This window comes from Dromiciops gliroides, chromosome 5, assembly GCF_019393635.1.
Source record: "Dromiciops gliroides isolate mDroGli1 chromosome 5, mDroGli1.pri, whole genome shotgun sequence".
In the NCBI taxonomy this organism is placed as follows: Eukaryota; Metazoa; Chordata; class Mammalia; order Microbiotheria; family Microbiotheriidae; genus Dromiciops; species Dromiciops gliroides.
In genome coordinates this window covers 898,655-925,699 of record NC_057865.1, presented here as the reverse complement: position 1 = coordinate 925,699, position 27,045 = coordinate 898,655, and the positions used below count along the sequence as shown (strand labels likewise).

Sequence of the window (27,045 nt, the reverse complement as noted above, 5' to 3'; positions counted from 1 at the left end):
TACAAAGATTTAAAAATTAAATAACAAAAGAATGTTAAGCTTCTTGAGGAAAGGCATTTATATCCCCCAGAGCCTCCTCATATAGTAGGCACTTAATAAGTATTCCTTGATTGCTCTGGAAACTGTGTGGAGGATTGTTTACAATGGGGGAAATCTGAGGATAGGAGACCAACTAAGACACTATTGTGTTCCAGGCACTGGACTAAGGGCACGGGATACAGAGAGACAAAAGACAGTCCCTGCCCTCCGGGAACTACAATCTAATGCACACGACTGTGTGCAAACAAGCTGTGGAGAGGATAAACAAGAAATGGCAGAGAGAAGGCACGGAATTTAAGAGGGGCTGGGGAAGGAAGACTTCCTATAGGAAATAGGACTTTAGTTGGGACTTGAAGGAAGCCAAGGAGATCAGTAATTGGAACAGAAGAGAGAAAGCGTTCCAGGCAGGGAGATGGCCAGAGAGAATGCCCAGAACAGAGAGATGGAACTTCCAAAAGGCTAGCGTTGGTGGGATCTAAGAGGACGTGTTGGAAGGTGAGGTGTAAAGAGATTGGAAAGGGAGAAGGGGCGGAGTAGAGTGGAGGGAGGGAGCTTATGAAAGGCTTTGAATGTTAAAGAGAGGATTTTATACTTGACTCTGGAGACCATAGGAAGCTACTGGAGTGTGTTGAGTAGGGAGCGAGGTGACTTGATCAGACCAGCATTTCAGGAGAATCACCTTGGTAGCTGAATAGAAGGTTGGTGGGGGGGGGGGCTTAAGCCAGTTACTCCCCCAGAAGCCATGTACCATGGTCTAGGTGTGAGGGAAGGAAGCGCTGCACCAGGGTGGGCCCGGTGTCAGAGGAGAGAAGTGGGTACATTGGAGAGAGATGCTGCAGAGGTGAATCGACAGGCCCTGGCACCATATTGGATGTAGGGGGTGAGAGTGAAAAATCATAGACTATGAGCCTGGAGGACAGGTTGCGGTAGTGTCCTCAACAGCAATAGGGAAGTTCAGAAGAGGGGAGAGCTTGGGAGGAAAGATAATGTTCAGTTGAAGATGTCTATGGAACATCGAGTTCAAGATGTACAACAGGCAGTGGAAGACATGAGATAGGAGGTCACAGAGAAATTGGGGTTGGATAAATAGATTTGAGAAGCACCAGTAGAAAGATGACAATGAAATCCACGGGAGCAGATGAGCTCGGCAGGTGAAGTAGGACAAGGGGAGAGAAGAGAGCCCAGGACAGACCCTGAGGGACATCTCTGGCTAGAGGGCATGATCTGGAGGAGGGTCCAGCAAGGGAGACAGAAGGAGTGATCAGAGAGGTAGGAGGAGAGCTGGGGAAAGGAAAGAGAGAATTCTGAAATCCTAGAGAGAAGAGGAAGCTAGTGATAAGGTGCCCAAGGCTGCAGAGAGCTTAACAAGAATGAGGATTGAGAATAGGGCATTGGAGTGGGCTCCTAAGAGACCACTGAGTACTTTGGAGAGAGAGGCTTCAGTGGAATGAGATGATTAATCAAGTGTTCAAGGAGCACCAGCACCTCTGGTGGAAGGGCTGCCGAGCACCTGCCATCCAGCTCTTACCTGTGTCTCCAAGAAGCTGGAGCGTGCCCAGTGCTCAGGCCCTGTTGAAACCATCACTGCAGACAAGAGCAAAGCCACTTCATCATGGGAGACAGGGATGAAGAGGAGGGAGGGACAGAAGACACATGAATGATGGGAGAGGAGGAAAGGGGGGAAGAGGGCGCTCACATCGAATGGCTTGGTCTTTTTTCTGTATAACAGGAGACTGTATTTTCAGCTGCGTGGGGGGAATGGGAACCATGGCAGGCGTGAGGAGGGATGAGAAGGTTGGGAAGAGTCACTGTGGAGAGGGTGAGGGAGCCGATGAAGGAGGCAGAGCAGGATTGCCCGGCAGCAGTGAGGACCCAGCTGGGCTTGTGCAGCACCCTTCTAGAGTGGAGGCAGTCAGAACGCTTGTGTGATTTTCTCCAGCTTCTTTGCGTAGAAGTGAAGGCAATGAATGGTGGCAGCGATCCAAGGATATGCCTTGGCTGGGCACAATCAGCAATATGATAAAGGGTCAGGGCAGAGTCAAGCTGGTTCACCAAAGGGTCAAGATGGAGCAAAAAGGAGGGAGTGGTTGATGTCGGGGAGATGGCCTGAGAGAGAACTGAAGGGTCAAGGGACTAGAGGTTGTGGTGTAGACAGAGTTGGGTTCTGTGAGGGGGGCAGAGGGAGAGGTGGAAAGCCAATAGGTTATGGTCAGAGAAGGGGACTGAGCATTTGTGGGTGATGGAAAGGTCCAGGTATGACTATCTATCTCTGCAGTGCTCCACAATTTCACTCCTTCCAATGATCCCAGTCAGGAATCTTACAGAAACAAGCCGAGCTGACGTTTGTGTAGCCTGTTCAGGTTTTACAACGTGCTTTCTCTCCACATGCCATCTCATTGGATCCTTACAATTCTGTTGGGTGGGTAGGTGCTATTATCATGCTCATTTACAGACGAGGAAACTGAAGCAAGATTCAGTTACTTTCTCAGGGTCACACAGCGAGCAAGTACCTGTCTTCTTACCCTTCCTGCACCATCTTGGCTCTGCCAAGTACCAATCTTCTTGACTTCCAGTCTGGTGCCTTTCCACACACAACACCAGGTCCCAAAGGGGAAAATGTCACATGATCCCACAGCCCAGCTTCCTGAACTACTTGGGGATGAATTTTCCAGAAAAGACTTCTTTGGTTTGGCTTGACCGTCTGCTTCCATTCAGAGAAGCATTCAGGGCTTTGAGGGGCATAAAGCTGACTGAGTGGAACTCAAGGCCAAATTCAGCATTTTTGAGGATGAGGATAAGAAAAGAATAAAAGAGACAACTCTTTGGAACTCCCTCCTACTTTCAAAGCAACCCCCAACAACCTCCTTCCAACCGAATGTCAAAATTCCACTTCATTAAAAAAGGGAAGCTTGCGCTTGGCGATGGTGTGTGTTGGCATTTCTGTCTTTGATTTACAGGGGGATGGACTGGGGCGGGGGGGGGGGGGGCGGCACACATGGCCTTTTTCAAGAGAAAAGCCGGGCTTCCAACTTCGCAGGAAAGAGCGTAGGCTGCATTAACTCGGGTGCTTGTTGAAACATGAAGGATTAAGGGCCAAAGGGGAGGGAGGGATTGTGAGTGTCTCCAGTTCAGAGCCTCCAAGAGTGTTTGTCTGGGCTTGGGGAGAATGTCTCAGGTAGCCACATGAAAGGCAGCTGGAGCGCCCCGCCACACGCCTGCTGCTCGGCCCCATCCAGCAAAGCAACCGCCTGACTCGGAATGTCGCCGCAAATGGAATCTGCTTTTATTGAAAAGGCCTGAGTCCTTCCAGAAGAGCAGCTCCCTCCCCCTCTCGATTCATCTTTGCTTGGGGAGAAGCTGCACCGCCAAGGGTCGGGCTGCAGGAGGGAGGACAGAGCTGGACCTACTGGGCACCCTGAGAGGTTCAGCCTGAAACCTACCATCCTTCCAGTCCCCCCCCCCCGCCCCCTTGTGAGAATCGCTTCCTGAATTTGGAGGATTCTCAGCCTTCAGTTGGAAGAGACTTCAAAGCATCCCTACCATCTCATACACCAAGAGGTCATCTGGCCTGGAATGTGAGGGAGCTCAGCACGTTCTCAATCAGCTCAGAACGCTCTGGGGCAGCTCTACATTGATGGATACTCAGGATACTCAGGGAGCACAGTAGGACCCTGACCTGCAGGCTCCATGATGCTTAAGGGCATTCCACGGGTTGGTTGCCACAATACACTGCTGACTCATATGAGCTGGCAGTCCATTCAGACCTCCAGATCTTTTTCAGGACTGCTGCTGTCTAACTCTGCTGCCCCCGCTTCCCCATCTTATCCCTGTGAGGCTTATTTTTTGCACCCCAATGCAATGTTTCATATCGATCACTACTGAGTTTCATCTTGTTGCACACGGCCTCTACTTTTGTCCAAATCATCGGTTAAGGTATTAAGGACCATGTGACAAGCACCAAGCCCTGGGGCCTTCTTTGCCCCCATCCTCCCAACTTTCTGCACATCCTCAGCTCGTCCCTTTCCCTCACACCTCCTTGCCCCATATCCAATCACATAACAAGGTCCTACTGATGCTGCTCGCACACCATTTCTTCTCCCTATCACTCAGCCCCCCACCCAGGCTCAGGCTCAGAGCCTCTCATCTGGACTCTTGTGTTAGACTCCTGATTGTCCTTCCCATCTCCACTCCGTCATCCCTCCAGTTCAGCTCTGACAGGATGAGCCCCTGCCCACAAGCTTTAGGGGCTCCCTGCAGTCTCTAGCAGAACCCTCCCCCCCCACCACCAGCACTTCACAACTGGCTCCCGAGAGAGCCCGGCCTGGTATCTGACTGGTTACACACAGTCGCCTCTCACCCATGCTTCATGGCATCTCGACTGGCCCTCACACTCTTCCCAACGCTCCATCTCCCACCCTTTAAAATGTGTGAGGATTGATTCTTTGTGACCCAAGTACCTCACACAGTGCTTGGCAAACGTCGGGGACTTGATGAATGCTTTTCAATGGACTGAGGCGGATGAAGTGGGAGGCCAGTGTCTGAAGGGCCATCCACAAAGACACTGAAGTACCAAGGAGAAAGACACAGGTTGAGGCCCGATCTGGGACTCTCAGAGAGGGATGAACATCAAAAAGGGGAGTTGCCGAGGGATAGAGGAGGGGGAGTCTGACAGGGACTGTCAGGGGCCGGGAGGACCGTCCTTGCTCATTTCATCCCCACTCGCCAGACCAGCGATACTCGCAAGTCTCCAGCACTTGAACTGGGCAGATATGGGTGCACCTGGTGGGCAGGGCTGAGCAAACTCAAGGAGGACCAAGGGAGACTCTGCTTCTCCCCCGTCCCTTAAAGAGAACGTCAAAGAGGAGCCAGCTGGCATTGGAGATCAGTCAGTCAGCAAACATGTATTAAGTGCCCATTTGGGCACAGAGGCCCACCCCCCAGAGCCATACAAAACTACCTGGCAAAGACCAGGGACAGGGCTTCCTTGGTCGTTGGGGAAGACCCCCTTCAGGCTGATGCTAAAGGGTTAAGCCCGGGTGCTGGGAGCAGCTCCTGAGTCTGCTAATGAACTCCATCCTGCCCTGGTGGGACCACCCTCCCCTGGAAGAAGGGGTAACCCGATCCAGCCCATCCCGCCCGCCCGCCAGAGTAACTCTGATGTCCTTGGCCTTTATCCAAGACCACAGAATCCGTGTGTGTGATAAATCCGAGTCAATGACCAGAGGCTGTGATTTACCAAGAGCCTCCAGCAGCTCGATTTTCTCTCTCTCCTATCCCAAGGCCCCCCTCCCCACCCACCGCCTTCTCCTGCGTGACAAGCTCCATTGGAGCCCACAGCAGGCTCTGAACCCAGCAGCCCGAGCCCTTGGGCCCCACTGCTCAGTGCCCCAGAGGGCAGGGCTCACCCTGAAAGAGACCACGCACAGAACCTCTGTGCTGTTAGGGCAGGCTGCTGGACCCCAGGTAGCCCAGGCAGCTCCTCCTCTGAAGCACGGCCCTATCCGATCAACATGGCCCCTCTTGTTCTTAGGGGCTTGGGAGGTCTCTTACCAACACACAGCCTGCCATAGAGCCCACATGGAAGGGCAGATACCAAGGCATGCTGGAGCCAGGCCCTCAGAAAGCAGCCAGCCCTGGGAACCTAGGGTTCTCAGTGGTTCAAAGCAGGGGTCTTTTGAGAGACAACCGATGGAGGTCTAGCCGAGGGAAGCCTGGAGGGGGAAGCTCAGCCTCGTAAGGAGGGGCATGAACATGGGGTACCTAGTGGGCAGGGCTGAGCACATGCCAAGAGGAAGGACCAAGTGAGTTTGCTTCTGGCCTCTTTCCCTTAAAGAGATGTCGGAGCGGAGCCAGCCCCTCTTCCCTGGGCACTGGGCTGGGGGGCCTGATGTGGCTCCACTCACAAGATAAGTTTTGCTCTAGTAAAGATAGTGTGGAAATTTATTTTGATTTGGGGACCCTACCTTTAGGCTGAGATTAGAAAGCCTTAGGCCCTCAGGGTCTCTTCCCCTCCCCCTCTGCTTCAGCTGAGCCCAAAAGCCCCGTGGGCTGTACAAGACGCCAGGTCAGACAGCTGGGGGGGGGGAAGCCCCCAGCTCCCTCCGACTTATGCGGAGTTATCTGAAAGATCCCAGATAGCCTGTGCTGAGGCAAGAGCTGCTTGAGAGTGCCCCCCCCACCAACCGCAGCCCTGGTTGGCGGATTAGCTTGGTCTGTGGGGGCGCAGGAAGCCCCGAGATTTGAGTGGAGAGAAGAAAAGGTATATATAGACCTGGGGATTAGACTCAGGGGTTCGGATTAGAGAAGGGGTGGCAAAGGCGTCAGAGGGCAGACTGATGGAGCAGACAGACAGAAGGTCGGTGAGAGAGGAACACAGGGGTTCAGCGGGGGCAGTAAGAAGAGGAAAGTTAGAGGCAGGGGATTTACAAAGTGAAAGGGTACAGGCGGAGTTAGTGAAAGTAGCTGAGCAAGTGAGTGCCCTGAGGCAAGAGAAGGTTCAGGCCCTTATTGTATTAAAAAAGTTCAAAGCGCAGCAGGTGGGAAGAGACCCTGAGGGCCTAAGGCTTTCTAATCTCAGCCTAAAGGTAGGGTCCCCAAATCAAAATAAATTTCCACAATAGGGACCCCCCGAGAACTGGGACAGGGGCCTCAGCTCGGCTGCTTTGTCTCTGGCTGGCTGGCTGGTCCTTGGGTCCCCTGCCCTGGTCCCAGGCTCTGTGCTTCCCTCTGTCTCTCCTTTCACCTGGCCCAAGGTGACCCCCACCTGTGCTGAGGGTGATTGCCCTGCAGCTCAGCTCACTTTCATTAGCCTCCTCCCTGACAAACCCATGGTGCACAGGCATCTCTGGTCTTACCGAAGTCCATCACCACAGAGAAAAGGCTTCTGAGGGCAGGACCATACCCCATCTTGGATCCCTGACACCCTGACCATGAGGCCCAAGGGTTGTGGCACCACCTTTGAGCCTCTAGGGCCTGCTCTGCAGACGTATCCCAGCCCCGCCACCTGTATTCCAACTCACTCACAGGTGTTCCAACGAGTCTCACTAATGCCCAGCTCCTCACCTGGCTTCTAAGGGACAAGGCCCTGAACATGCCAAAGCAGGTAGTGTGGGAGAGTGGTGGGCTACCCTTGGGTCAAGGACCTGGAACTAGAGACTCTGCCCTGCGACACTAGCCCTATGGGCGGCAGGTCACAAGGCTGCTCCTATTTAACCAGAGGCCCACCCCCTAGAGCCATACAAAGGTGCCTGGCAAATACCGAAGACTTGGTAAGTAAGGATGAAATAAAGGTGTTTCTATCTGATACATGGGGCAGCTGGGTGGTGCCACAGTGCACACAGTGCTGGGCCTGGGCCTCCCTGAGTTCAAATCCAGCCTCAGGTACTTCCTAGCTGTGTGACCCTGGGCAAGTCACTTCACTCTGCCTCAGTTTCTTCATCTGTCGAATGATCTGAAGGAAATGGCAAACCACTCCACTAGCTTTGCCAAGAGAACTCCAAGTGGGGTCACAAAGAGTCTAAAGTGACTGAACACCACCTGATCAAAGGCAATCTGCTCTCCTCGGGCCCGAGAGCAGGATGACAGCGGCCTGGCCAGCTCTCCACGATTCGCTGTTCCCATCTCATTCTGTCAGTCACCAGTTTAGACAGTCCAACGAGTGAGGGGCGAGAGCGCAGCCACAATTGATGGGCACTGCTCGAACTGGGGCTCTACCAGGAAAAGAGAGAGCAGGACTGGCTTCCTATCTCGGGAGCCTCGAAGAGTCCTCTGGCCAAAGTCGAAGGAGCAGGCCGCCCTTCTGCTCTCTCCTGGGGATATGCCCTTTCGTCGGTTTTGTGACCCAATGTCGCCTTCTGCCCTGCCCCCTCCTCAGGGCGCTCTCCCGATGCTGGGCTCTCCCCTCTCTGCTGCTGCCTTCCTGTTCCTGGGCCGTTTTGTTCACAGGTAGAATTACAGGATGGTTTTGGCAGGCAGCCCGAGGAGAGTCTGGTCATGGGGATGGACATGTTTGCGTTGTAAAGTTGTCTCCTGATTCTTCCTAAGCGGCTGACGTGTCCTCGTGAGTCTGTGTCATTTGGGCAAACTCCCATCACTTCCCTGTCAAAATAATTACAGTCACCCCTGCTTACCTGTGTCTTAATTGTAGCAGCAACAGAAGGCTGACAGCTCACCCACTAACGGATCATTTACAGATGCTGCCAGAGAGGAATTAAAATTCATTAGAAATTAATTGAAGGTGGCCCTCACTCAGGACTGGCCATAGAGGGACAGCCACAATCACCAGCCAGCAATGAGGGTGAATGCCCGGGGCTGGTGCTGCCCAGGACATTGTTCTCAACCTCCAAGAAGCTGCAGACCTCACCGGCTCCCCGAGTCCTCAGTACCACAGCCCGAGGGGCACTGGGGGGCTCATCCCTCGCTGGGGCGAAGATGCTCCTGCCCTCCAGCCTCAAGTGGTTCTTTGTAGCTTCCCTCCACTGCTCCTGGTTCTGACCTCCAGGGGCCATGGAAAGCGATTTCATCCCTTCCCTTTGAGTAGTTGTGGCTTCCCTCACTGCTCCCCCAAGTCTTCTTGTCAAGAAACATGCCCAGCTCCTCCAATGGATCCATGTGTGACTTAGACCCTAGACTTTTTCATTTTGGCGGTCTCCTCTGGACCTCCCCTAGGGTCCCTCTGAATGCCTGCACACAGTCCTGTGGGGTGCCAGGCTGAAACACTGGGTTTGCATTTCTTTGGTTACGGATCGCCAGGACTCCCTCCAATGACTGACGACAGCTCACCATGCTCTTGAGAAGAATCTGTCCACATGATGTGACAGATCGCGCATCCTTTGGAGATCTGTTCCTCATGGCGAACGTGGGTACTAGTGGCAGTCCACTTTCTTCAAGGGAGTGGCTGAGGAGCCACTTTGGTAGCCATCTGGGCGGGCACTATCCTGTGAACCTACTCCTCTGCCCAAGTCCCTGAACCCTCTGCTGCTACAGAGCTCTCATGGAGGAGGCTCAACAGGGCACTGGATTCTCTCCCGCCCATGCACACATGCTTGCACACATGCACACATGCTCCCACAATGCACACGTACTCACAATGCATTTGGACACATGAATACACCACATGTATACATACACACATGCACAGTGCTCACACAATGCACATGTGCTCACAATGCACTTAGACACATGAACACACCACATGCATACACACACATATGCACAGTGCTCACACAATGTACATGTGCTCACAATGCACTTAGACACATGAACACACCACATGCATATATACACACAAGCACATGTGCTCACACAATGCACATGTGTTCACAATGCACTTATGCACATAAACACACCACATGCATTCATACACACGTGCTCACACACATGCTCACAATGCCCTTAGACAATACGGACACACCACAATGCACGCAAGCATGCATACTCACGTGTGCGCACACACATACATGCACATGCACACATGTTCACGCACACCCTCATACAAACACACACACATCTCCACTTTGTGACAAACTTTCCTCCCACAGTCCCATGCTCAGGATGATGAGGAGAATAGGCACCTCATGGTCTGTGGGTCAGAGAGCTGCCTCCAGAAGACCAGGGCTCCAGCTCTGCCTTGGACACTAGCAGACTGTGATTCTGGCCAATCAGGGTTGGCTAAACTAGGCCAGAGTGTTTCCTCATTGGAGCCCCCTACATCTTGGATGAAGGATACAAAGGGAAGGGCATGACCAAATGAAATCCATAAATACTCTATCTCCATCAGTGACTGCAGCAGTGATGGGGGAGCGGGGCAGAGTACTGTCTGTGGGCAGCCCCGGGCTGGGCTCCTGACTCACGCTGACCACTGCCCGCTTCCAGACCGCTGCCTTGTCACAGCAGTCCCATCCCCATGAACCCCTGGCAGGGTCAGGACGTTTTTGCTCCCCCGGATGTCGGGCCATGGGCACATGCTACCACTGGAAGGAAACCGATTTTTCACAGAACATCAGTAATGACAAGGATGACGGGGACGGGGACAACAACGTGAGGGCAGGCCTGGTGTCTCCTGCCCGTTCTCACGCACCGGCTACGGGGTCCTGCTGGCCCATTTCGGCTGTCTCTCCTTCTCCCCCCCCCCCTTCCCAAGGAGACCGCCTGCGCAGGCTTCTCTGTCGCCAGGAACAGTATCTCCCAAATGAACACCAAACACGGGCTTGTATAAACAATCACTGAATTTAATGGTTTCGGGAGGCTGGGAGGAGGGAGTCTTCCAGCTTCCTGCTATTGCCTAATAAGACCCAGCTCCAGGAATACCTGCGGTTCTCTCTGAAGGCCTCCCCAGCCTGTGGGCAGAGACTTGGGGGATTCTCCATGTGAGGTCGTCTCAGCCTCAACACCCAACCTTGCTCCTCCTCCACCCTGGCTGGGAGCTGACAAGCGAAGGCCCCCTACCCCTGCTTCCAGGCCAATGGCGTCGTGTGAAGGTGTCACCTTCTCTCCAGCCAAGCCCGTGGGGCCAGGGCAGGACTTGTTTTCTTTCTCCCAATCCCAGGCCTCCTCTTCCAGAAGGACCGCTGTCCTTGCAGGCTCGCACTCACAACCTCAAGGCTTTCTCAGCTCATGCCTCTCCCTCACACTCCCGTTCCTTCATTTGGCCTGCTCAGGGTCCCTCATGCTCTCCTCGCTCACGTGGTCCTCAGTCTGGCCCCCATCACCTCTCCCTGGGATTGCCACAACCCCCTTCACACTGGTGACCCTCCTGGCTCCAATGCACCCTCCACAGAGCTGCTCACAAGTTGCCCTTCGCCTTTAAGGACAAATGCAGGCTCATTCCCTTGATGTTCGAGTCCTTTCCTTCCCTGGCTCCCTCACCTAACCCCACCCTCAGGTAAGAGACGGACTTAGAGGCAGCTAGGGGGTGCTACAGTGTGTAGAGACCTGAGTTCAAATCCAGCCTCAGACTCTTACCAGCTGTGGAATCCTGGGTGAGTCATGTCACTTCTGCCTCAGTTTCCCTATCCGTAAAATGGGCATAATAATGGCATCTACCCTCCAAGTTGTTGTGAGGAGCATCTTTGGACAACTCTTAGCACGTCATTATTGGTGCTCAGTTGTTTCAGTCACATCTGTGACCCCATCTGGGGTCTTCTTGGCAAAGACACTGGAGATTGGTCATTGCTTCCCTCTCAGGCACTTTCTGGCACAGGCCGTGCCCACGCTGGCATGCCACCAGGGTCCTTTCCTGGGAAGCCCACCACTCAGTGCTCTGGGCTCCCCTGACCGGCGAGGATTTCCTTTGTCTCTGAACTTGTTAGCGCTCCTGGGAAGAATGACGGACTTCCTCTTGGGGACTGGAGCTGGCTCGCTTCCTCCTGTCACCGGCTCTGAGCTCAGCTCCCAGCACCCAGTGGGTGCCTAACACCTGCCTGTTGACTGATGAAAGGGGAGTTTTCTTTCGGGTGAGGGGCCCCACAAAGAGAGACCCAACAGATGAAAGGAGGCAGGATTCGGCATTGTGTGCAGATCTCTCATCTCTGAGCCTGCTCCTGGTACGAGGAGACTCTGTACCGGCCGCCTCTCAGAGCAGTTGCAAAGGTCACCCTGGATGCGTCCCCAAGTGTCCCCTCACATCCTTCCTCCTTCATCTTTGAGCCGCAGGTTTCCAGCTGGAAGGGAGCTTCCACATCTCTGGTCCAAAGCCCTCCCCTGGCAGACCAGGAAACCACAGTTCAGAGATGTCAGTGACGTGCCGGCCAGACGCAGGAAGCTGCCCCAGGCAGGAGGATGCCCAGAAAATTATCCCATTCCATTTAAACCCGATGCCACCCTCACCCTTCCCCCTGAGCCCGCCTGTCCTTTACTCCACATGTGTGTGGCCTAGGCGCGCCAATCACGGCTCGAGACAAAGAAAGGGGAGGCTTTGATCAATGCAGGTAGCTTTGGAGAAGCGCCTTGTGTAGAAGGGCATGACAGGTGAGTGAAGGAGGAGGGGTGTGCACCCCAGCCTTGCACACCACCCAGCCAGGACTATCCTCAGGCAGGAGAGGAAGGTGTTGAGACTGGAGGGAAAGTCCTGAGTTAAACCAGCTGCCAGCTGCCCCTCAACATCTTCAGGTGTGCTCATAGTCCTGGGCATGCCCCTGGAGACCGGCTGGGAGTAAGAAGTCTGGGAGGCCCATTGGAGTACTTGGCCTCTGTCCTGGGGGAGCAAGGATTCTTTGTTCATCTTCTGACTTTTGCATTCTGGAGAACAGATGTCGGGAGAAGGTGGAACACGGCGACAGGGGTGTCTCTGGGCCATTGAGGATCTCCTGGTGGAAGTCCTCGTGGCCTGTGTGTGTCTCCACTGCCAACTGTGTGACAAGCAGCCAAGTTACGGACCAGGAGCATCCTCGGTCCTCTTGTTCTTAATGGCCCTCAATCCTAGGAGCTGGTGCTGCTGCGCCAGGCTCACCGGGCCCGGCTTCTCCCCAGGACTGACTGGAAAGCTGGACTTGGTATCCAGAGCCAGAGCTCTTCCACTGCTCTACAGCTCAGAAGACAATTTTAAAGTCGACGAGCATTTATGAAGCACCTACTATGTGCCAAGCACATCACTAAGTATGTCACAAATATCTCATTTGACCTTGACCTCACCTCCATTTTACAGTTGAGGAGAGAAGGCAAGCAGAGCTAGCATGACTCATCCAGGGCCACACAGCTCATAGGTTTCTGAGGTCAGATTTGAACTCAGGTCTTCTTGACTGCAGGCCCCGTGCTATGTCATCTTAGATGACACCAGCTGAGCTTCTCTGTGTCCCAGACCCCATATTATGCTCAGGTCTTCTGACCTCTCCCCTCTTTTGTCCTCTTGGTGTGGCCCCAGGACCAGAGGAGGCCCCCCAGAGCTCAGGAGCGGGCCTGTGGGCAGTGGGTGGGTGGGCTGTTCAGAGTGGCCTCAGAGCCTCTGCTCCCTCTCCTCCCATTTAGACCGGGTGGCTAGGGCCAGGGAGGACGGCAGTGATAGGAGAAGCATTACTTCTGAAACAGTTAATGAGGAGGCTGGTTCTCCCTGCAGAATTCTCACTGAACCCCCCCTACATCCCTTTGGGCCACAAAGGGGTCCCTAAACAGCTCTTTCAGTCCTCCATAATCTTCAGCCACAGTGGCTCAGGGCCCAACAGAGAAGGGAGGGGGAGTATATGGGGGCAGAGTTGGGGGAAGGAGGAGGCCCCAAGTTCATCACAGAGATCCGTCCAGGAAGCAGAGCCAACAGTGTGCTGGGGTCATTGAAAGAGGCAGTGGTGAGCTGGGATGGAGCCCAGCCTGTGCGGCCCGACTCTCTGTCCCTTCTGCTAACCACAAGACCACAGCCCTCCTTCCCAAGACTGCCGCTGCTCCCACTCCCCACCCCTACCCAGAGCCTTAGCTGAGGTCAATGAAAGCGTGAGCAGTGCTGGGGGAGGATGAACAGGTCTCCCTTGAGGTGTCGGGGTGGGAAGGCAAAGCAGCTGATGGGAAAATGGGGGCTCAGAGGGCTTGGGGGCTGAGCCTAGGGGAGCCAGGCTGGAGGAGGTGCGCGCGCGCGCGCGCACACACACACACACACACACACACACACACACACACACACACACACACTCTCTCTCTCTCTCTCTCTCTCTCTCTCCCCAAGATTGAATTTATCTCTTGCTAGCTAGCGTCATTTGGGAAGGAACTGGGATCAGGGACATAAAACCCCTGGAGCTGGGCCAAGCCCCTCAATGCCGTTTCCCCACTCACCCCAGCCCATATAATTTGGAGGTGTGTGTTCCTGCCTCTCTCCATTCCATGGAGAAGAGGGAGACCGCAGCAGGACAGGCTGAGCTGAGCAGCCAGGCGGTCCCACACAGAGCCCAGCTGCCCACACAGGAGGGAGCCGCCCCGTGGCCTCTGCTGGGCTGGCTGTGTTCACTCAGAGAGCTACTAGAATTTTCCAAACCTGAACAGCCTACAGTGGAATTAAAATAGAAAATGACAGCCCAGAGCCCAGTTTCACAGGGACAGGAGGCCTGCCCACGGAGTGGTGGATCAGCCACATGGGCCCAAGGACACAGGAAGCTTTTTGTTATGACCCTGAGGTCTGTCCACCTCCCGAGAGTCTGCTGAAGGGGGCCTCTCTCAGCTCTTCCCAGGGCACCCAGTGCGCCTGCCTGCCAGTCAGAGCTAGGAACAGAAGCTAAACAAATGACTCGCAGCTCCTTTTCCATTAGAACCACCTGGCAGCCTGGCTGTGACTGGGTTTGGACACCGGGAGCATGACAGGTATGACACCTGGAAGGTGATCTATGTGGCCCCCAGAGGGAGGTGAGCCACGTCCTTTCATGGGAGATGATAAAATCACAGTTATTCCCACTTGACCAATGGAAAAAAGAGTGTTCCTGTGAGGTCTGTAACCCAAAGAGATCAAAGGGAAAAAACCCATTTGTAAAAAAATGTTTACAGCTGCTCTTTTTGTGGGGGTCAAGAATTGGAAACCCATGGGATACCGTCCATTGGGGAATGGCTGAACAAGCTGTGGTGTATGATGGTGATGGAGTATTATTTTGCTGTAAGAAATGACAAGCAGGAGGATTTCAGAAAACCCTAGAAAGACTTGTATGAACTGATGTAGAGGGAAGCGAGTAGAACCAGAACTTTGTACACACTAACAGCACTATTGTAACCATGTTCAACTGTGATAGACTTGGCTCTTCTCAGCAATACAATGATCCAAGATAATTCCAAAGGACTCATGGTGAAAATTCTCCACCTCCAGAGAGAGAACAAGTACTGATGAACTCTGAGTACAGATAGAAGCAGATTTTTTCTACTCTATTTTTCTTACTGTTTGTTTTTGCAACATGGCTAATATAGAAATGTCTTGCATGACTTTACACTTATAACAGATATCATATTGCTTGCCTTCTCAGTGGGTAGGAAAGGGCTGGAGAGGAGTTGTTTGAGAATTTAGAACTCAAAATGAAAAAAAAAAGGAATGTAAAAAAGAAAAAAAGGAAAGAAAAATGAGACCCACAGAGAAGATATGGATGCCCAAGGTCACTCAGCTGGGGGTACAGGGAGAGGGCTAGGGCTGGAATCTAGGCCTCTTCTCTCTCAAAGCAGCACCCTGACCCCCTCCCCCACCTCTTCCTTCCATGATGCATGTTCTAGTCTGTCCTAAGCTCTGAGCAGTGTGATTTGAGGAAGGCAGGTCCTGGGGAGCCCTCAGAAGTCCATGGGATGGCTTCCTCATCTGACCAGCTCTGCCCTTCCCTCCTCTGCCCCATCTGCCCCTAAAAAAGCTAGGTTTGGCTACAGGGAGGTCCAGGAGCCAAGATAATTAGCATGAATTGTGTCCACTGACCCCAGTGGCCGGAGTACCTGTGTGGTCAGCTCCCCCCTCCCCCCAGCAAGCCCCGGGCCAGTGCTCTGGGAAGTCACTGACTACAGCACTAGAGGGCCTAGCCGGGTGGACTAGATGGGCCTCAGGCTGCCAAAGCATGGACCCCACCCTTGGGTGCCCCTGCTGTTGTCCTCTCACTCAGTTCAGCCCTCATTCTGCCATGCTTCCCTCCCCAGACCTGCTCCCTTCCTGGCTCAAGCCCCTTCTCCTGGCTTGTCCCAGTGCTCCCTAGCCAGGCCCCCAAGCTCTGTTGGGCCCCAGAGGGGCAAGAACAGGAGCAATGGGAGAAGTAACAGAGAGCCTGGTTTGGGCTTGAGGCCAAGAAGACTTCCTGACAGTGCGGGTGATCCCACAGAGGCCTGGGCAGCCTCTGGAGGGGCAAGCTCCCCTTTCTTGGAGATCCCCGAGGACAGGCTGGAAAACTGCACCAATAGTATGGGCTAGCCTGGACAGCCTCTAAAAAACCTGCCCTGCCCACAGGAGAGCCCTCCCTCCCTGCTCCTGCCCCGCCCCCCCCGCCCCCCTGCGGTGGCCAGGCTCCGACACTTTAATGCCCCAGGGGCTGGCTGGGTGCAGCGCTGGCTCCTCGGTTCAGGGTCTCCAAGGGCTAGTGCGACCGGCTTCCTAGAGGAGACATGGGAGGAGCTTCAGGACCATGGAGAGGTACGGGTCCAGGGTACTCCGGGTAGGTCCAGCCCGAGCATGGCTGCCTCACCACTCACCCCCTGTCAGCCTTTTTGACGGAGGCTGTTTCTTTCCCCTTGGAGGGAAAAACTGACATCTTTAGCTGGTGCTCCCCAGAAAGCTCCCCTAGGGCCAGGGCTGGAAGGAAGCTCTGAGGGACACCCTCATCCTCCCAATGAGAGAGCCAAGGCCCAGGAGAGGAAAGAGACTTGCCCAAGGGCACACAGACAAGATGCATCAGAGGCAGGGTGTGAACCCAGCCATTGTCCAGAGGAGAGGAGAGAGGATGGAAGCCCTTGTCCACAGGGGCCACGCGTCAGGATGCTTGAGCTGCTCTGTTCCCACACTCCCTCACTGCCTGTGCTTCAGGGCCCAGGGATGAACATGGTCTGCTCAGTGAGTCAGCTTGACTTACAGTGGCCTGAGTGTCTGGGAACCCGTGTGTCCCCCAGCCTGGCAGGAGGGGCCTCTTCATGCCTGAGTGAGCCTGTGCTCACACCCTACAGCCTGACTTGTTTCATGTTTCCAGCGTGCTCTGTGAGCTTCTGACTGGTCTGCACATCATTAGGGCTCTAGGCTGACATGCACAGAAAGAACCAAATTTGATACTCTGAACAAAATAAAATGGTCCTATTTCAAAGGGTCCCCCAAGAAAGGCCAGTTAGCATGATGCAGACCTGGGCTGCCTATGAAGTTGCTTCTCAGAGGGAAAATTAGAACAGCATGCTCTGAGAGAGGGTAACTCCACCAGCAGCGTGAGTCCCAGCTCCATCTGATAATGAACCCGAACATAAACACACATGGACTCCCCTCCTGGGTGAGGCCCCGAGGTCTTGAACGATACAAAACTTTAGGATCACAGCAGGTCTATACATCCCACCCTCAGGTACAGTCTGATGCCCCTGTCAGATTCATCCCCCGGCATCTGGTGTTGATGGCACCATGGCCTAGACAGGACACATACCATGCCCAAGAGAAGGATTCTAAGAGGGGATGGAGCGATCTGCACCAGGTCATATTGTCTCACTGGGCAGATGGAAACACAAAGACTGGCTGTGTCTGGTTATCTGACCACCCAAAGCTACCTTGGTCCAAGTGGGAAAAGGAAAGTCTTCCACACTGAGTTCAGGGGATGAGCTGTGTCCAGAAGCCCCTGGGGGGGAGGGGACCCCACCAGAGCTCCTTCTGACCACCAGAGAACTCTGGGGTTTGTGCTGATCGAGGCACCCTAGCACCACTTAGAGCAGTGGCCTTGCACATGAACCTTGTTGTGCTTGCTCTGACCATGACTTTGCCCAGAAAGTTAACCCAGAGAGTGGACTGTGGGTCTCTAAGTCCAGCTATAGGCCCAGGAAGCAATGCAGGAGTGGCCACCAGGCTGGACCAGTCTGGGCTGTGCCCAGTCAGAGGAAGTAGGCCCTTGCTGCTGGACTCTCTTAAGTGAAATGTCCTAGAAACAGTTCCTCACGAGCATTGTAATAAACAGACAAAATGTGATCCTCAGGGGGAGGGGGAGAAGAGAGTCAAGGAAGGTAGGATGAAGGCGTGGGCAGGGGCGGGGGGAGGAGGGCAGAAGGGTGGGGAGGTGGGCTCTGGCTTCCCCTGGACACAGCCCCTGCACAGAGCTGTGCTCACCTCCCCCCACCCCCAGCTTCCCCATTCCCCCCGCCCCGGGTGGCTCTGGCTGGAGCCCTGAGATGCTGCACGAGGCCGATCCTACCTGGCAGTGGAAGACGTACTCAGGTGTGGTCTTTTTGAATTTCATGTTCCAGACCAAGGCCACTCCATCGGGCTCATGGGGCGCATCCTCGTTGCTATTATAAGATGCTACCATCAGCTCTGGGTACTGGGTGAAAGAGATCACACACATACAGTTAGCCAGGGAGGCCCAGAATCCCCCTGCACAGCAGAGCCACTGTCCGGGTCAGTGCAGAATGCAGGTGCTCAGACACAGCGAGGAGCCCCTTCTCTGAGTCCCAGGGGCATCCTCGGGGCTGAAGACAAAAGAAGAGGCCGAGGCAATGTGGCTCCTTCCCCAACTGCATAGGGACCCCCGCCCCACCCAAGCCTTCAAAAGTTAGCTGTCGTCCGGGCACAATCAACCAGCCCAGCAGAGATATTGGCTCTAGAGCTCCGGCCATGACCCTCACTTGGCAGAGAAGAAGTTTCGGCAGTGATGGGGTTAGTGATGCCGGCCAAGCAGGGATACGTCATATGGGGTAGCCTCGGGAAATGGAGACGGAGTGGAGATGGGTAGAGAGTCACCTTCTACCGCTCAGGGTGCCCCCATCTCTCAGAGGAGGACGTGGGCCGGAGGCCCAATCGACTCCGGAGTTTCCTTATCGCTTCCAGGATCCAAGACAAATCCCATTTGGCTTTAAAGCCCTTGATTCCCTGGTCCCTTCCTGCCCCTCCAGTCGTACCCCCCCACCCCCCAACCAGGGTCACTGACCTCCTCACTGCCTCCCATGCGGCCCTCCTCCTCAGAGCCCCGGAATGTGCCCTGGCTCCCCCCATGCCTGGCTCCATAAACGCCAGTCAGGGGGAGCCCCTACTGTGGGCCAGGCCAGCCCTCCAGGAGCTGACAGTCTAACGGAGGAGACAAGGAGCAAACAACTGGCACAGATACCCCCCCCAAAGGATAACTCGGACGTGATCCGAAGAAGAAAGGCGCTCGAATCAGGAAGGAGTGGGGAAGGCCCCCTCCCTGTAGAGGACGGGATTTGAGTCAGGACTAGAAGGCAGCCAAGAGTGTTCCAGGCATGGAGCACAGCCACGGAAAACGCCTGGAGCCGAGAGGTGGAGGCCATGGGGCCTGGGGAGGCAAGACGGCCGGACCATAAAGGGAGGACTCTGTATAGGATCCTGGGGGCGCTAGGGAGCCACTTCAGATTCCTGAGGGGAGGTTACTATGTGAGGTCATGCATGCAGGCAGGAGGGCTCTCTACCAGGCCGATCACCGTCTAGCTGTAGGACTTAGGAGGTAAGTCCTCAAGAATAAGGAAGTGACGGGGGCAGATTCGAACCTGGCACCTATGACTCCAGAGGCATCTTGTGCTCAGCCCGCTGACATACCTCACTTCTCCTAACAGGGCCAAGCTGGTCCTTGGACCTTACTGTACTCATCCTGGAGGCCAGGGCCCGAGCTCTGCCTGCGGTCTCTGCAATGGCTGGCTGAGGCATCAGAGGCAGACCACACGAGAGGGAAGGCATCGATTTTTTATCAGAGAAGACCCTTGTGGGTGTCCCTGAAACCCACAGCCAGAGAGAGGCAGACACAACTTAGGTAGCCGAGTGAGAATGGGTGGTCAGCCAGCCCCCAAAGGGCCGGCCATGCCGAGGCCCCAGGGCTTCCCTTCGGGTCCCCTCCCTCCCTTTTCAAAAAGGCTCCCCTGAAGTCGAGCTGAAAACCTCTTCTTTAAACAGCGACTCCCAGCAAAGCAGAGGCTGCCCTGAGCTTCCAGAGGCCCAGGAGAACTGACCGTGCCTCCCTCTGGGAAGGTCTGAAGGGCCTTCAGTCACGACTGAGCCACACAGTGTCTTCTACAACAAAGGCCCACTAGGCTCAACAAATGGAAAGGAGTTCTGGGGCGGAGCCAAGAGGGTGAGGAAAGGCAGTGAGCTCTCGAACTCACGACCACACGATGGCTCCAAGAATCCTCCAAATAATGCCATAGGACAATTTCTGGAGCAGCAAACCCCACAGAAGAATGTGCTGAAATCATCTTCTAACCAAGAACGGCTTGGAAGGTCAGAAGGAGGGAGCTGCTGTGCTGAGACAGGAGTCGGGCCCAACCCCACAGTCACCCTGACACAGATCCAGTCTCAGGAAGTCCTCACCAGAGAAGGAGACCCCCAGAGCCTCTGAATCAGCTGAAGCCCCAGTGTCGTCTGGAACTAAGCTCACAGGCTGGTGAGTGGGCTGAGCCCTGGGCAGGGGGGAGACTACAGGGGTCTATGCTGGTGCTGAGGCAGAACTCAGGTTTTTCACCCCTGCTGAGAACCAGGAGGTAGCTTCAAGTAGCAGTGGCCCAGGTGGGGGAGGGGCACAGGCTCGTCGGAGCTAACAACCACAACACACAAAGTTGGTTGATTAGCAAGTTGGTCTGGGATCATCTAAGGACCAGGAAACAGGCTGGGCAAGGAAAGAACCTGATTCTCCTTAAATCATACCACCTGGGACCTTCTGAAGCTTGGGACACTGCAGCCTGGAAACAGTGCCCCACTTAAGGAGCTAAAAGTCTGGTAAAAGAAAGGCAAGATGAGCAGACAGAGAAAGGTGAGGACCATAGAAAGCTTCCTCAGTAACAAGGAAGACCGAGGGGCACCCTCAGAGGAAGATGTCAACATCAGGGCCTCTATATCTAAAGCTTCCAAGAAAAATACGAATTGGCCTCAGGCCCTAGAGGGGCTCAAAAAGGACTTTGAAGATAAAGTTAGAGAGGTGGAGGAAAAAATGGAAAGAGAAATGAGGGGGATGCAGGAAAGACATGAGAAACAAGTCAACAGCTTGAAAAGTCAAATTGGCCAAATGGAAAAGGAGGTACAAGAGCTCTCTGATGAAAATAATTGCCTAAGAATGAGGACTGAACAAATGGAAGCCAGTGACTTTATGAGAAACCAAGACACAACAAAGCAAATCCAAATGAACAAATATAAAGGAGTCACCCCTGGGTGCCCAGGATCCATGCTGGGTCCCAGGGAGACAAAGGCAGGGAGGAAGACCCCCAGAGGGCTTGGTGTAGGGAGATGCCTCATGAGTACAGGTCAGCACACAGGAGGTATGTGCAGAACGAGGTATGTTCAGAGACACACATACCTCTGGACAAGCATATACATGCACACACACACACACACACAAGTGCACACCCACAATGCAAACGTGTGTATGCGCACACCCCCGGAGACAGACTGTCCACTGAAGCTGTGCCGGCAGCAGGCCCAGATTCCCACCCGGGAAGAATTCCTGGTGTCTTGAGCTCCCTCCTGGCAGGCCGGCAGCCCTCCCCTCCTGGCCCAAAGTCCATCTTATTGTACACTCAGCACCCAGCTGGGACACGCAGCCATATCCACAGGTAAAGGAGGGACACCTCTCACGACACCTTTTGTATGTGCCCATTAAAACTGGCAGAAAAGTCGACTCTGCCGCATGTCGGGGGGGGGGTGTTATTTTGGAATAATGACCAAGGTCCCTAGGAGCAGTGTCCTCCCCCCGGGCACAGAAGGGCTTGCCCAGACTCAGCTCCCTGTGCCAAGCCAGCCAGACCCACCTCAGCAATCATTCTTACCTGGAGAGACCAGTCCATGCAGGTGACCACCCGGTGCTTTGACCAATGCTCATCATAGAACTGGCGGTTGAAGGACAGGTTTGCCCCGGCTTGAACATCCCTGTGGTGGGGAGGACCAGAGGGTCACCGCTGAGCCCAGCCACGGGCAGCCCTCGTGGCGCACCTGGCTCAGCACACCCATCGTCACACCCCAGGGATGCCGAGAGAGCATGACCCTGTGGGTGTCCAGGCAGCAATGGCCAGCAAGCAGCACCAATCAGCCAAGAGCCAAGCTGAGCCTCTGCAGAGGATGCTGAGAAGCGGCTGCTCCCAAGGAGGTGGCAAAGGCCTGGCCTCCCAGGGGGCACCTCCCTGGGGATCCTTGAATCTGGAGCCAGAGGTCACTCAGGCCACTTTCTCCCTCAACAGGTAGAGACACTGAAGCTCCGTGACCTGCCTAAGGCCACGCTGTCACGGTGTAGCAGAGGCAGGACCCCTCTGACCTCCCAGTCATTCTTATTCCTCTCTGGTTGCCCCCACCCACCCCAGAGGCCTGAAAGGAGCCAGCAATGACTGCTCTCTTTGGGCACTGACCTCAAGCCCACCTTTCCTGGTAATCCATGCCTTGGCTCTGAATCTCCTCTGGTCTTACTTCTCTGGGAGCAGGTGCCCCCCCACCCCAGCTCATCAGTTACCATTGCTAGTCTATACCTGTGGGGCCTGAATGAAGGGAAATCAAGTGTAGAAACGCCCTTCCCCACTGCAGATGAGCCAGTGCTGTCTGGCCCCGAGGTCTCCCAGGCCTCCCCCGCTCAGCTCCAGCCTTCCTGACCCCAAGGTCAGCTGGCGGCCCTTGGTGTCTTTCTGACTTTGGCCACAGGCACCACAATGGTGGAGAAGCTTTCTGTTACAGCCCTCTGGGGAGTTACTTTGGGGGAGCCTGGGGAAGGGCCTGCCCAGGATGAGACAGCCAGAGACCGTCTCAGCGCCTGAGCAGGCTAATTACAGGGAAGCCCAGCGTCTGCCATCCTCCCCAGGCCCTGTGAGCACTGACCCATCCTTCTCCTCCAGCTCCCGCCCGCTGTAATCGAAGAAGATGTCTGAGTCTTCGGCCAAGGCGCGCTCGATGACGCGAATGGTGCGGTCGAAGAAGATGAGGAAGTCCTCCGAGTGAAGGACCTGCTGCTTTTCTTCCTCCGTCAGCTCCCGGGGAGGGGCTGGGGAGCACAGACAGGACAGAGAGAAGCCGGTTAGAGCCGGCCTGGCACTGGAAGCCATTGCTGCTGGGGCAGCCCACGTGAGTGGGAGATGTGGCGGCCAGCCAGCCCTGGGGGGCACCTGTCCAGTGACCAGAGCTCTCAGTGTGAGGATCCTGGGGATGAAAAGTCTTTGAGGTTTAATGGGTTTTGATGGGGCTTAGGCCCCAATAAAGCAGAGAAGAAATACATTTAAAATGTGGGTAACGGGGCACAGCAATGTGGTACAGTGGATAGAGTGTTGGGCCTCAAGTCAGGAAGACATCTTCCTGGGTTCAAATTCAGCCTCAGACACTTCCTAGCTGTGTGACCCTGGGCAAGTCACTTCACCCTGTTTGCCTCGGTTTCCCCATCTGTAAAATGAGCCGAAAAAGGAAATAGCAAATCACTCCAGTGTCTCTGCCAAGAAAGTCCCAAATGGGGTCACGAAGAGTCAGATGTGCAAAGTGCAGCCTCCAAGTCTTTTCCCCAACAGGAACAAGTCATCTTACGATCCTCATGCCAAGATCAGAACAGGGGCCTTGGTTGACGCCGCCACTAGGTAACTGTTCTGGTCAGTTCTCAGCTCATTAGCTTCAAGGGAGACATCTGACGAAGAGCTGCTCACCAAAGGTGGTAAAGGTCACTGCCGTGGGTGGGTTTCTGCCCAGAAGCCACACAGCAGAGGGATTGGCCAGCGATGGTGGCCCACCAAACACGAGACCACTGGTGGCTAAGTTCTCAGCCCTCGTGGGGCTTCTCCTGGGAGGGCCCAGGAGGACAACCCTGCTAGGAGGAGCAGGGGCAGGTGCGTCGACTCCACACCAAAAGAGGAAGGCCCCCACCAAAGACCCAAGGGCTCATGTCATGGAGGCCCCCATGAACCTCTCCTTCCCCCCCATCTCTGATTTTGCTTTGGAGGCTTCTGCTGGGACGCTGCCGGCAGCTCCTCTGCCCTCGGCCCTTTGGGGTGGCCAAGTGCTGCCAAGCACGCCCTCTCCTCATCTGGGCCGCGGGTGTCTGGTCAGCTCCCCCCCATTTCACAGGATCTGGGAGTGCCCTTAGCGGTCCCCCTCCTCTCCTCATGGATGAGAACGCCTTGGGCTCTCACTCCTGAGGCTTCTCTCCACACTCACCAGTTTATGGAGCAGAGCAGGGGGTGGGGGAGGGCAGGGGCTGTCTCCCTGCCTGGCACCGAGCTAAGTGCTGCGAGACCCTGCCCCCAAAGGTCCCACAATCTGATGGCCCTGTAGAAACCCAGCCGATGATAGCGGCCCCACCAGAGACCACCTTCTAGGGAAGGCTCTGGCCCTGAGGGGGCTGGGACCAGCCAGGACACATTCACAGGGAGAGAGTTCTGGGCGTGGGGACCAGTGGCAGTGTCCAGCCCGGAGGTGGAATCCAGGAGACTGTTATCACAGACTAGTGGGGGTGGGGTGGGGAGTAAGGAGACAGGCCCAACAGAAGATTTCGCAGCTGATGCTGGAGGTGGAGGGAGCCACTGGAATAGAGGAGGGGGTGACGGGCCCACACCTGAGCTCTAGGGAGGTCATGCTGGTGGTTGAAAGGGTTAGGGTTGGAGTGGGCAGAGACTGGAGGCAGGCAGACCCCCAGCAGCTCCTGCAGTGATCCAGGTGTGGGATGAGGAGAGGAGGGGCCCTGACAAGCCATGTTGTGGACTTGACAACAGATTGGCTATGTGGGGTGAGCAAGTGAGGAGCCCAGGATGGAGCTGCCTGTGGGCCTGCGTCAGCTTACGTTCCCTGACAGGTGTCAGGTCTTCAGGGCAGAGGAGGCCCTTCTGAACGTGCTCACTGCTTTCCCTTTACCTGTGGAGCACCTGAGGACAGGTAAGCGGGGGTTTCCCTCAGAACAATCCTGGAGCAGGGCTGACTTTTGGGCCCCTCACCCCCATGTCTCACAACATTTGAAGGAAGGGCCAAACCTTGAAGACCCTCCCCCTGCCTTCTCAGGGGGCTAGCTCTTGAAAGGCCACCTTCCACAAGCAAGGATACACAGCTAGGGGGCACCATGGTCCGATCACTGGGATTGGAACTGGGCAGACCTGAGCTCGTCGGCCCTCGATACGTTGTAGCTTGTGTGACCCACATCAGGTGACAACCCCAGAGCCTCAGTTTTTCTGTCTGTGAAATGGGGGCAATGATCGTCTTTATTTTACCTGTCGGGGGCTCTAGTGAGATAACACATGTAAAGTACTTTGCATACTTGCTGTCCTTGTTCAGTCATGTCCGACTGAATCTACCTGACCCCATTCGGAGCTCCCTTGGCAGAGATACTGGAGTCATTGGCCATTTCCCTCCCCAGCTCATTTTGTAGATGAGGAAACTGAGGCAAAGGGGGTGAAGTGACTTGCCCTGGGTCACACAACTAGTAGGTGTCCGAGTCTGGATTTGAACTCAGGGCTTCCTGACTCCAGCCCAGGAACTCTTATCTACTGCAAATGCAAGGGAAGAGGCAAGGAAGAACAGAGCGGAGCAGAGCTGGGCTTGGGATGCTGGTCTTTTCCAAACCTAGCTCTCTTTTCTGCAGGGGCTCCTTCTCCTTGCAGGGGCTCCAGAGTGCTCGGGTCTTGCCCCCTCAGTGTCTGGGAACACTCACAAGCTTCTACATCCCCGGAGGACGAGGAGGAAGGATTCCCTGGTGGGCCTGGCACTGGGGGCTCGTCAGGCCTGAAGCACAGAGTGGGGGTGGGGGCGGAGGCACTCTTCCTTATTCCATGGAATTGCTGGTAGGTGTCAGAGTGGGCAGGGTGCTGGGGCCTCCACCTTCAGGCACTATGGGACCTGAGCCAGGGCATAGGCGCCAGCAGTGGGAAGAGTCGCAGGAGGTATCCCGTAGAGGGGAGATTGTTGGCTTCTGGGACTGCTCCTGCCCCCAGCTCCAGACCTAACAGATGCTCAAGGGCCAGGAGAATGAGGCCTCGCTGATGGGGGGGGGGCAGACTGGAGCCCAAGCACCTTTTTCCACTTCCTTTTTCACTTTTTCCTTCCCATGGAGAGCCGTGGCTGTTTATCATGGACCCTTCCCAGCAGGTCCACTCCCGTGAATCAAAAGGAGGTTCTGGGTAATTTTCTATCATTTTGCTCCTGCCTGGCCGCTTCCTGTCACTTTGATCTCAGCTTTCAAGAGACACACGCCTCATTCTCCCTCCAAGAGAAATAGAAATGGCTGATCAAAGTCGGAGTGCAGAGGCCAAGTTCATCTCGGGAAGGTGAGCCTTTCAGAGGCTGAACTGAAGATGAGGTGCTTGACTCAGAATTAAGCTGGGACTGGAAGAGAAGCAAAGGCTACTTTCTGCTGATGCTTTGATGTCTGAGGGGATCCGGGGGTCTGAGTGGGCCACTCTGCTCTCTCCAGATGGTCTAGTTTTTAAAGTCAGGACCAACAACCAGTTTGGACGAGGGCCTCCTTTTTTATTGAAGGAAATAGACAAGTGCCATCTTGGTGTAAGGGAGCTATGTAAGCCCTTCCCCTCGGCTTTGGGATGGCATGGAAGGCCAGGGCAGTAGAGAATCGAGCAGCCTTGGGCACTCACTGAGGGACAGCACTGACCCAAGCCCAGGTCTGTCAAGCCAGTCCTCACCAGAATGTGCAGAGGTCTCTTGCTGCCCTCCATGAGCCCCAGCCCCACTTCCCCCCCAACCACCCTGGGCACCGGCTTGCTTTGTCTCATTTTGAACTTGCTTCAGGGACAAGTCTGGGCAGGAGTGAAAGAAGGAGTTTGATGCCACCTGATTCTTGTCCCTGGCGGAGTCAGCAGCGGGGGCAGCAGCAGCTGTGTTTTCATTGGCATCCCCCAAGGGCAGTGATTCTGAGCCCGCTTGGGTTAGCCCCTCTGTGGGACCCTGAAGCAAGCTTTGTTTGAACAGAGGTCTGTGAAAAGCCCAGCCAGAGTCTATGGCTCCCATGTGGTGGGATCATAGTGCCAATGTTCAGATGAAGAGACATTTAGCCTCCCAGCTCCATTTGGCATCAGAGGGACGAGATAACTTCGCTGCTCCTCTGGGTTCCCAGCCATAACTCTCCAGCCCAGGTCTGAAGGGTGGGAACGAGGCCAACTCAGAGCCAACAGGAACAGGAATTCAATGGTAAGCCCATCTCATGGTGTCTCAGGGCATGTGGGACTGCCCTCTCTGCTTCTGCCTGGGGGTGTCATTGTTGCTGCCAGACAGAGAGACAGAGACACAGAGATAGACAGAGAGACAAAGAGAGGGAGAGATGGACACAGAGACACAAAGACAGGAGAAAGACAGAAAGAAACACAGACAGGAGAGAGACACACACAGAGACAGAGAATGAGAGACAGAGAGACATAAACAGAGACACACAGAGAAGAAAAGAGAGAGACACAGAAAGTGAGAGACACAGGGAGATAAACAGGGACAGACAAAGAGACAGAGAC

At 54.9% G+C, this 27,045-nt stretch overlaps 1 protein-coding gene across 6 annotated transcripts in view; it reads right to left on the bottom strand.

The window, feature by feature from the left end:
- The window catches only part of DYNC1I1 (dynein cytoplasmic 1 intermediate chain 1), a 161,887-nt gene that overhangs the window by 42,579 nt on the left and 92,263 nt on the right, over nucleotides 1–27,045 (bottom strand). For all 6 annotated transcript variants that reach the window (XM_043966798.1, XM_043966803.1, XM_043966801.1 and 3 more), the window contains 3 exons: nucleotides 22,442–22,604; nucleotides 21,409–21,508; nucleotides 17,841–17,966 (listed from right to left, as the gene is read on the bottom strand). In XM_043966798.1, coding sequence (XP_043822733.1) covers nucleotides 17,841–17,966; nucleotides 21,409–21,508; nucleotides 22,442–22,604 — 389 coding nt within the window. The remainder of the gene's footprint in view (nucleotides 1–17,840; nucleotides 17,967–21,408; nucleotides 21,509–22,441; nucleotides 22,605–27,045) is intronic.